The sequence below is a fragment of the Leguminivora glycinivorella genome, chromosome 5, assembly GCF_023078275.1.
Source record: "Leguminivora glycinivorella isolate SPB_JAAS2020 chromosome 5, LegGlyc_1.1, whole genome shotgun sequence".
NCBI classification, from domain to species: Eukaryota; Metazoa; Arthropoda; class Insecta; order Lepidoptera; family Tortricidae; genus Leguminivora; species Leguminivora glycinivorella.
This window is the reverse complement of record NC_062975.1, coordinates 20158381-20169730: the sequence shown is the minus strand read 5'-3', so window position 1 is coordinate 20169730 and position 11350 is coordinate 20158381. Positions and strand designations below refer to the sequence as shown.

Sequence of the window (11350 nt, the reverse complement as noted above, 5' to 3'; positions counted from 1 at the left end):
TGTAACCTCGTGCCTTCCATATTGCAAGGTAAGGACATTTTATAAAGTCGTGAAATAATTTGGGCGTTCCATATAGAAATCTGCGTCAGTATTTTTTTTTTACTTTATTTCGGACTTTGGTCCCATAGTTAGAAATAAGAATTATTCAGTAAAACTTAGCCTGATCTATTTAGAGTATAAAAGTATGGCTGAAGAAAAAACCAGTGTGTACAATAGTTAGTGTATCAGATCAATTCAGATCAGATGATATTCAAGTAAATAATGTAAAGATACTAAAGATATGCTTCAACCAACCAAATTAATCGGCATAGAGAAATGAAATCCAATTAATGTTGTTTTCAACATTATGAATTAATCATCTACAGGGCTATCCATATACTCCGCTAGACCTACTTTTATCTTATCAATTAACAATAGTATTTTGTATTTTATACAATCGTGATATAATACAAAACTTTTCAGTCGAGTACCATGTTTTGCCACGAAGCTTGCTGAGTGGCCTAATAGTACGGTACGATACGAGAGTGAAAAGCTTAATTATATCACTATTGTATACAATACTTTTTCTACGAGTCATCATCTTCATCATCAATGGACGGAAATATCATCCTTTATGCAAGTTAAAATTAATGTTAATAGCGTCGTTCACCGTTGTATCAACATCGAATTACCTAGCAACCAATTGTTTGTAATAACCGTCTCTGATTGGCCGATAACGCGACAGATTAAAAAAAATGTGTTTCAGATGCAGGAAAATTTGCCAGGTATCGCAAATTAGTATAGAAATTGTATGAAGTTCTATTTTTGAAATTATTACAGTTAACTAAAGTCAACTATAATGAGCTTATTATAATTGAGTCGGAACTGCCATAGAGTATCCAACACTGAAAAGTTAGCACTTATAGTTTAGTCTGTGGTGTCCTAATTGACAGATTACAGTCGACAAGTAGAAAAAAAGAGTTTTATAAGCTTTTGTCGCGTGCTTATTATCATTGTTTACTTGCCCACGAGTGACTCAAAAGGATTTACATCTTTTCTAGACAGTCCTCTTAAAAGATATCGTTAAGAAGTATTTCATATGTACAGTCAAGTGAGTCAAGTGCAAAAATACGTATCGATTTTATCCGCTCAAAAATATGTACCGAGACCTTATTCCGCCGACATAAAGTGCTATGGGACATATTTTTGATAAGTTGTACGCACCCATATTTTTACACTTGACTGTACACTCTTCATTTGAATAACCAAACCCCGTCCCCATTGCTTTATACACAAAGGCAGATCCAGAGGGGGCAAGGTTTAGAACAGTGGTGGGTGTCGCCCCCTTTATACCCGACGTTGTGTAACACACATGCCTGAATCCGACTTGGGTATAGATCCGCGTGGGCAACAAGGGTTCATCATATCAGTAATACATATAACGCCATGCTACATGAGAGTAGGAGAAGGGGTCGCTTTCGACCACACTGTTATATGTATATTTACTCCAGAGTTGGCATCGCACGTCTGTTAATGAGAGTCAAGTCTACTGGCCTATCCAGAGTGACTCTCCCTGTACGATCGGTTCGCCTCCAGACTAAGTACTAGCTGAACATATAGTACTCTGGTGTCCTACACACCACCTGGACGTGGGGGCGCTGCCCCCACGGGGTCCTCCATAAGCCTGCCCCCACTAGACCCGACCCTTACTCCAACTCATAACCGACCGTACTACATGCTTTGCCTGTGTGCTTCCGGTACACACTCCGGGAGCCCTACGCTCCCCAGTCCAATGTCCTTGTATTATTTGTCTAGGTAGACACCTCAGGATTGGACTACGACTTAGTGAAACTACGTTAACCAAAGGCCGTTGGCTAACCCTTTGTTCCACTCCCATGTAGCTAGTATTGTCGATTATACAAGTATAAATATGTGTATAAACACTCACCAGGGCAGGCTCCTGTAACGGCGTGGAGGCGCTACATGTACTCCTCATTTCATACACCCCGCGCCGTCTCACGCCACGTGCACGTACCTTGCTTTTCTTCCAATGGCGCCAATGTGCTTCCGTCCCGCCATTGGAGCTGTCATTCGAGCTGTCCGTGTTGCCACATGACAAAGTAGTAACCTATTCAATACCACTTACCAATTTACATCGCGCTCGGCGCGACACTCTCGACAGCGAAAAAAGGTTATTGCAGCAAGGCGAGCAAGCTCCGCGTCCACTCCAGGATCTTATCCCTGGCTCGAATCGCTGCGCTCCGCTTGCTCCGACCAACGCCTCTCTCCTCCGGCTGCTCCCCTGATGGTGGGACTTCATCAGGACTGGATACTCCACAGTCACCCGTAGAATCAATCTCGATGTCGGGTTGTTCATCGAGTGCAGGTGTAGGGTTCAAACTCCTTGGAACCTCCACCTCTCCAGTGACCTCCTCGACCTCAACAGAATCTGCCGCCATGGGTTCTATGTCAGGTGTCTCGTCCTCCACCTCCAGCGGGTACAGATGGCCAACAGAACGTGTTAAAGTAGAATCGTCAGTCTTGACCCTCGCTACTCTACATTCGCCATCGCTTCCTCTGATCAGTTCGTGGATCTTCCCCACTTTCCAGAGGTTCCTGTTCTTGAGGTCCGATTTCACTTGTACGAGGTCGCCTACTTGTGGTGATCGAAGAGATTTCACTCTAGGCTGCTTGGGTGAGTTGTTGTATCTCTCTCTGAGACTAGCCAGATACTGTTGGATGAACATTCTTTTAAATTCCTCCAGAATGCTATACCCTCTCTTCCAGCTTTCAACAAGGTCGCTCTTTGTAGCCGTGTTACAAGTCGGTGAATCCACGGTGGACGGTCTCATAGTTAAACATTGTCCTAGGCTTAAAAAATCTGCTGGACAGAGAACATGTTCCACTTCAGTGCCGACTCTTGTCAGTGGTCTCGAATTAAGCACATTTTCCACCTCTTTCACCACTGTTAGTAGCCTGGTATCGTTAAGAAGGTGTTTTTCCAGTGTTCTTTTGAGGCAATGTTTTACCATGCCTATCAGCCGCTCATAAAATCCACCGTGCCACGGTGCTAGTTGACATATGAATTTCCACTGGATGTCATTCTTAACGCAGAATGGCTGTTGTACCATTTCAGCAACTAACTTGAAGCAAGTCGCATTGTCTGAGTATATCCGTTGCGGCTTGTTTCTCGCAGCTATAAACCGTCGCAAGGCTAGGAGACATTCTTCAGCTGAAAGATCCTTTACAAGCTCAAGATGTATGGCTCTTACCGTCAAACACGTGAATAAAGCTATCCATCGCTTCTCTTTGCCAGTCTGGGTACTCACAAACAGCGGTCCTAGATAGTCAACACCAGTATAAGTGAAAGGTGTGTTATAATTCACTCGTTCTGGAGGTAGTGCCGGCGTAGCTGGTAAACGGTATGGACCACCTCCGTGTTTGACACACTGGGTGCAGCGTTTTAACACTTTCATCACCTGGGCTTTCCCCTGTGGTATCCAATAGCGTTCTCTGATGATACTCAATGTGTGTGGAGCACCGACGTGGTAGTTACTCTCATGGGTCTCCTTGATGACTCTGTCGGTGAACTCAGAGTTTTTTGGCAGTAGTATCGGATACTTCATGTCATAGCTCCAAGTGGTATTCGCCATACGTCCACGGCACCTCAGAAGGCCGTCTACATCGACAAAAAGATCTAAGTTTCGTGCTAAATGTGTTCTTTTACCATTTAGTTCTTCTTGAAAGTGACGTTTTTGTAGATCTTTTATCTCAGACACTCTTTTGTTAACAGTGGTCTGCTGCTGGATACCCTCTTCACTCTGATTCTCAGGATTGTCAAGTTCCATGGTTCCATCAGTAGGATATTCACCATTCTCTATGTGTGTGTTCAAATCCTGAGTCTCCATAGGTTCGTCGGGATCACTGGGACTTTCTTGCTCCACGGCTACACGTTGGTCAGTGTTATCACCAGTGGATACTTCCTGTGTCGGTTCACCTGGGTAGTCACCCAGGACCTCCCCAACGGAAAGAAGGTTTTGATGTGACTCATAGAGTCTATTCTGGGGCCAGCAGGATTCTTCTTTGACAAGAAACTCTGGTCCGTTAAACCAAAGTTGTCTTTTCTCTTCAAACAGTTCGGGTCGTGTCGCAATGTCAGCAGGGTTTTGCTTTGTGTGGACGTAGAACATCTCTGTGTTGGGGTGGTCCCGCTTTATTTCATTCACTCTGTTAGCAACAAAGGGTGGAAGCAATTTATTCGACCTCATCCAGCTGAGTACGACCAAACTGTCTGACCACAAATATTCTTTCTCAATGTCAAGATCAAGATGGTTCCTTACATATTTCAAGAGTCTACTTCCAATCAGAAATCCTAGTAATTCCAATTTGGGAATCTTCAACTCATCCTTGTCTTTGGTCTGTGACACGTGTGATTTAGCCATCAAAAGGGAGACTGATTTTCCTTGTCCATCGCCAACCACTCTGAGGTAGATGACCGCAGCATACGCGTCCTTGGAAGCATCTGTGAAGCAGTGTAGGTGGTACTTAAGTCCATTCCTCGAGACATCTGTCCCCACATACCTAGGTATCTCTGTAACCACTATAGACTTCAAGCTTTCCATGACATTCTCCACTGATTGTGTCAGCTCTGTAGGCAGTTCTGTGTCCCATTTACATTTCCTTTCACAGATATTCTGGAAGATCAGCTTCATTGACAACATGAGCGGGCATACAAAACCGCATGGGTCATACACACGTGCTAGAGCCCGAAGAACTTTCCTCTTTGTGTTTATCGGAGGATCTGTGCTGAAATGGTCTTCAGTTACATTGAGTTTCAGTGTGTCTTCTTTGACATTCCACATTAGTCCAAGCACTTTGACCTGCCCATGTTTCACCGATCTATGATGTTCTGGTATCACGTCCATGAAACTCCGGTTATTTGAGATCCAGTCTCTCATATTCATAGACAGTTGTTCAAACGTTGTTCTAGTTTGCTCATAGATCTGCTTAGCCTCCTGCAGGTCATCAGCTCCCGTCACTAGATTGTCTACATAGCATTTGTCAGCAACCTTTTCCAGCAAAGCCTTATTTGTCGTGCTTATGTAGTGACGGATCGTGGCTGTCAGCAAAAACGGACTCGCGACGACTCCAAAGGGTACCCTGCAGAACCTCAGATATAGCAGGTTATCTTCGGTAGCTTCCTTGGTTGTGTCCTTTAACCAGAGGAACCTTGTAACATCACGATCATCCTCTTGAAGTGCCACTTGTAGGAACGCCTTCTCGACATCAGCCAGTATGCCATACCTCTTTGTTCGGAACTTCAGTAGTAATGCAGTAAGGTCTTCCAACATAGAAGGTCCACTGTAAAGGCACTCATTTAGGCTTTTCTGTCCAGTAACTTTGGCACTAGCGTCATACACTATTCTACCCTTGCCATCTTGTTTGACCATATGATGAGCGAGGTAGTGGACTGGGTGGTCTCTGTCCAGGTCTGGTCCTCTCGCTACAACCTCAATGATCCCTAGGTCAAGTTGTCCTTTCAGTATAGAATCATACTCATTGACCAATGGCAAGTCCAGCCTTTTCAGGATACTTTTCAATCGACCCAAGGCCAAACCAAAGTTTGATGGCAGATCTGGTGGGTATTCGATCCAGGGCCACTTGACTAAGTACCGGCCTTCTTGATATTGGACAGTCTCATTGAAGTGACGGACTGCTTCTTCTTGCCTCGTAGCTTTAGGTGAGTCCGTAATCCCTAGGTTCTCTAACGACCACAAGAATCTGACATCTATGTTTCTTAGGGGCAAGTCTGGTTCATTGAAATACGGGCAGTTAGGGGTATGACACTGACAATATGTGACTACCGAGAGGGCTTCGCTTTTCTCTTCGATAGTAAGTTTTCCTGAAGGCACCCACCCAAAATCAGTATCCAATAACCAAAAATCTTCTGAAACCTGTATTTTTCCTCCTGTGAGGATCGCTCCAAAGTAGTCGTTCCCGATGAGTACATCAACCCCCTCTCCAACTGTACCATCATCAGCAACAATGTCAACACCAGGATACTCAAACGACGTCACTGGTACTCTGTCTGTTATTCTGGGTACTACATTCACAGTAAACTGTTTGGTGATATCACGTTTTGTCTGTATGCTGACTGTAGTTGAAGGGGATGACGTCTGCTGAGGTTCAGAGGCTCCAAAGGTGAAAATGAGCAGAAGATCCTTTTCATTGGTTGGCAGGTTTAACCTTTTTGCAGTCGCTCGGGTAATATAACTACGTTGGCTTCCACTATCCAAAAAGACTCTTCCTCTGATGGCCTTCCTAGTTAGCGGGTTTTGAAGGGTTGCCACTGCGGTCTGTAAAAAGGTATTTTTATGAGATGTGGCACACAAGGATTTAATAGCATCATCATCTAAAATGTCACTTTTCTCACCAACGGGAGCTGGGTTGGGACAGAATAAGATCAGGTGATCTCCTTTACAGCGGAAGCAAGCAATCTTGCGTTTGCAGGATGATGCTGCATGATTGCGTCGGAGGCAGTGCAAGCACCTTCCCTTCACTTGTTTTTGCCTGGCTTCTACTGTGGTGTATTTACGGCAGTCCCTGCTTGCATGTCCTTTCCCCTGGCAGAACAAGCATGATCTTAGTGCCTTCTTCGGAGGTTGTGCACCAGTGTTTCCTGGATGTTTTCGTTTACGGCTACTTGATGGTCTGACTTCAGTACGGACTTGCAGTGCTTCAGTCGTAGTACCTGGTACGGCAATGAACTCAGTGTCACCCACAGAAGAGGTGGATTTCTCCATAGCTGTTATAATCCTGTCTAAGCTACTTCGTATGGCTGATAAATCAGTACCTCCTCCTATCAGATGATGTTCGTGGATGACCTTCTCTGGAAACTTTGATAATACCAGGGATCTCAGATGGTTCCCTCCAATCGGCTCTCCGAGCTTTTCTAACACGCGGATGTTGTGCTCTATATTATCCAGCACGCTCCGGCAACTCGCACTAGTAGAATCTGCCTTCCGGAGGCTGTTAAGGGCTGAATAATGAGCATCAATGAGGGTGTGCGTTGAGCCGTACCGTTTCTTTAGGGTTTCAACGGCAACAGAATAGTTTGCGTTGGTTGCAGCTAATCCGGATACGGTCTCTAACGCTGAATCTTTCAGGCAGCTCAGGAGGTACATAAGCTTTTCAGATTCCTGTAAATTTCTCTGATCCACGTTAGCAACAAATCGGTCCCAAAATTCGCACCACTTTAAGTGGTCACCGGAGAAGGAAGGCAGGCTCAGTTCTGGCAACTTCGACTTGTTGACTGACTCATTTCGCCTTTTGTTGAGTTGGCATGCCGTTTCTAGGTCTGTCAATATGTCTTCGGCCTTGAGCTGGTCCTCGGTCATGCCAACTATGTCCGCCTCCGGTACAACCCTTAGGTACTGAAAGATCTCTCTTTCGAAGCTGTCCAAGCACTGTCGTAATTTTATATGGAGTCCTGTGAACTGGTCTTCACTAACGGCTCCATTAGCCTGAAGTTGTTGCAAGAGGGCTTCGGAGTCCGCAGTAACTTTTGTTAGTCGCTCATGGCGCAACTTTACTCGGCTGTATAAGCTTGCCATGGTGACGGCTGAAAATAATTAAAACAATTGGCTAATTGCACTACACTACAGTTTCATTTATAAATAATTATTAGTCTATATCAAGTTTATATTTTCAATAAAATTTTAAAAGTAGGTAGTTATACTTCTTGGCGGAGGCACTGCCGTACATCCATTTGCTTTCTTCGACGCAATCCTTTGATGTTTTTATGTCAAATGTTTTCGATAAAATACATAGATCATCGGCAACAAACTCACCCGGTCAGTCGTTTTGTTGTACGAGTAAACTTTTTACTCCCTTGTCCCGGGCGGCGGACCGAGAATGCCCACGAATCGTGAACTAAGTATTTCCAATTTGGCCGGGTATATTCCCTACTTTGGTGCAGCTGCAATGTACATAGAATACCATAATTACTTCATTACACTTAAAACTCGTATTTGCAGAAAATAAAGCCAAACTTGGTCGCCGGGTGCGTCATGGCGGCTGAGCCAAGCACCTTACATGTTTACCCGTACCTGAAATGTTGCTGCAACTCGCTTTGAGAATAATTCTCTTTGCCAAACTGGAATCGCAAATCTCAGGGCGTTGAGATATCTCTTAATACACTAAATAAGACACTTTCTTTTCGCTAAACTCACTTCACTTTACAACTTCGAATACCGCGAAAGTTCTGATTTTTTTCCTTTCAACTTCGATGATACTCGCCACAGAGCAGAGCAGTGCAATGGTGCGTTCCGATTGCTGATCGTGTTCGGAAGGCTCCTTGACAGTTATAGTTTTACAAAATAGTAAATAAAACCAATCGACGCGCTAAATAAATACGCATTGTTACAATTGATGTGTATTATTTGCTTAACAAGAATTATTTATCATTGTTTGTCTTAAAAAATAAATAATTTTCCTGGTTGGTTTATTTGCCAGTGCAAATAAATGATCGAATCCGAACGTACTCTTGAGATCACAGATAAGTAATCACAGTAAGTAAGTAAACCACAAGTAAACAACCATCCTGCAACAACTGTATAAAATACAACATGGCCAACATAACAAAAAATAATTTATAATTAAGTTTCGTTAAAATAATTACATAATAATTATTATATTCTACACTTAATCTAGCTTAGCCTAGGGTGCACCCTTTTACCGTCTAAATGAAATAGGTTAAAATAAACATGCTATTAAATTAAAACAACTTGCTCCTTTTCAATTTATTTATTGATCTCGTCGCAAGCTGTGAAATAAGCAATGATTAATATAGGACATATTTTCGAAATAAAATACGTCACCCAAGTACCTTGAGCTCAACCAATTCAAAAATTAATTTGACTATCTTGGCAACAAGGACCTGTTTTAAAATGATCTACAGATGGAATAGCCAAAACTGATCTGGCTTCCCGTCATCACAAATCCCAGATCATCTTCACCATTTCTTGTCGCCCCCTTTATACCCGACGTTGTGTAACACACATGCCTGAATCCGACTTGGGTATAGATCCGCGTGGGCAACAAGGGTTCATCATATCAGTAATACATATAACGCCATGCTACATGAGAGTAGGAGAAGGGGTCGCTTTCGACCACACTGTTATATGTATATTTACTCCAGAGTTGGCATCGCACGTCTGTTAATGAGAGTCAAGTCTACTGGCCTATCCAGAGTGACTCTCCCTGTACGATCGGTTCGCCTCCAGACTAAGTACTAGCTGAACATATAGTACTCTGGTGTCCTACACACCACCTGGACGTGGGGGCGCTGCCCCCACGGGGTCCTCCATAAGCCTGCCCCCACTAGACCCGACCCTTACTCCAACTCATAACCGACCGTACTACATGCTTTGCCTGTGTGCTTCCGGTACACACTCCGGGGAGCCCTACGCTCCCCAGTCCAATGTCCTTGTATTATTTGTCTAGGTAGACACCTCAGGATTGGACTACGACTTAGTGAAACTACGTTAACCAAAGGCCGTTGGCTAACCCTTTGTTCCACTCCCATGTAGCTAGTATTGTCGATTATACAAGTATAAATATGTGTATAAACACTCACCAGGGCAGGCTCCTGTAACGGCGTGGAGGCGCTACATGTACTCCTCATTTCATACACCCCGCGCCGTCTCACGCCACGTGCACGTACCTTGCTTTTCTTCCAATGGCGCCAATGTGCTTCCGTCCCGCCATTGGAGCTGTCATTCGAGCTGTCCGTGTTGCCACATGACAAAGTAGTAACCTATTCAATACCACTTACCAATTTACATCGCGCTCGGCGCGACAGTGGGCAAAGTACGAGTACGGCGCGCGAACGGATTGTATCCGGCCCGCCACCGGTCCTTCAAAATAGTGTGTGATATGGCCAGCACACTGTAGTAAAGATGCATTTTTGGTGTGAAACTAGCCCGCCAAAATTCCTTCATATTTTGGCCCCCAATGAAAAAGTTTGCCCACCACTGATCTAGAATTGACTTCGTGGCCTCTCCTCTGAGTACAAAGTTGGACCCGCCCTTTGTACGATCTGATCACGCGCAGAAAATCTTTAAATCTTCTCCAAATCCAACGTGCTCTTAGATTTAGGCCCGTGTCTCCCGCTGCGGTATACGGTGCCAAAGTTTCCTAGGCAGTTTATTTCCGTGCAAACCGAAAACCGCTGACGCACGCGGCCGGTCAAAGCTCCGTGCGTGACGTGGGCCTGTCAAGTTTCTATTATTGCTAGATGTTCCCCACACTTGAAATTTGTATTTCCCGTCGTTATTAGTTTTGATTGCTTTTCATCAGGTTGGTGAGAAATTGAGAATGGCTCTATTGTTTTCAGCGAGAGAAATACCTAAAACTTCAGCTTCTTGCCAAATTTTAATGAATGCTATAAATTAGTCTATGATTTCCCTTATTCATGAACCTTCTACTCAAAATTCTACCATTGCCAAAAAACATTAGGAACATCTTTGATTTGACCTAACATTTATGAGTTTCATTAGACTTCTTATCTTGACCGTATATTACACATTACACAATAAACATAAAGGTAAATGTAAGCACTTAAATGTGCAATTAGGTACTCATAGCAATTTCATTTTCCGGGGAGAATTCATGCGTAAAGTGGCCAATCGATTTTATGTATTTTAATCACTTACATACTTCCCTTATTCATTTCCAGACGTTTAAAATATGTTCTATATAAAATATGTCCCGAAGTTTATATATAGACGGTCAACCAAATCTTTGCTCTAAAAAGGCGGCAAATTTGCGTTGTTGTAGTATGTAGGGCTGCAATGCAAAATTGTAGAATTTAGGGCTCGCCTGCCAATAGGCTAGTTTCCTATACTTACAATAAAATATTTTGTGCAGTGCACGAAATAAAGCACTACATAATAAGAAGAAACATATGGACAGTGGTTATGTTTAAACATAATTTATATTTAATAAGTCAAAGAGAAAGATATAAAGTAAATGAAATGATCGTGACGTCACTCCTCAGTATTTCATAGTAATTCCGTATTAGCAAATCGTTTTGACAGTTCTTAAAAAGAAGCTGATTTGACTAGTAGGAAACTAGCTTAGCTTATTGTCTTCGTAAAGCGTATGCCTTCCTAACGTTGACGACATCATCGCTGGCTCTGGGCGAAGGTTTAATTCCCATAGAATTTTTAGTGATAAATTTGGTTGACCGTCTATATGATTAGAAACATTAGTGGACCTTACCAGTAATATCCAATTTAATAGAAACTGAAACCTACAACCTACAAAAAAAAAATCAATAAGTGGAAAATAAATACCGAATTATTACTTC

The 11350-nt window shown here is 43.2% G+C and overlaps 1 protein-coding gene across 2 annotated transcripts; it reads right to left on the bottom strand.

Moving 5' to 3' along the window:
* Positions 1 to 1753: 1753 nt before the first annotated feature.
* LOC125226671 lies at positions 1754 to 8463 on the bottom strand. 2 transcript variants are annotated; one of them, XM_048130730.1, is made up of 2 exons: positions 7830 to 8463; positions 1754 to 7600 (listed from the first exon to the last, which is right to left on the bottom strand). In XM_048130730.1, the coding sequence occupies exon 2, from the start codon at positions 7590 to 7592 to the stop codon at positions 2172 to 2174; it is 5421 nt and encodes a 1806-aa protein (XP_047986687.1). In that variant the 5' UTR covers positions 7593 to 7600; positions 7830 to 8463; the 3' UTR covers positions 1754 to 2171. The 2 variants fall into 2 exon arrangements, with proteins under 2 accessions (XP_047986687.1, XP_047986686.1); XM_048130729.1 differs by having other exon boundaries at positions 1754 to 7957; positions 8088 to 8463.
* Positions 8464 to 11350: the final 2887 nt, after the last annotated feature.

Coding starts and splice junctions, on each gene's coding strand:
- LOC125226671 (XM_048130730.1), bottom strand. CDS start 7,592: ATGGCAAGCTTATACAGCCGAGTAAAGTTGCGCCATGAGCGACTAACA.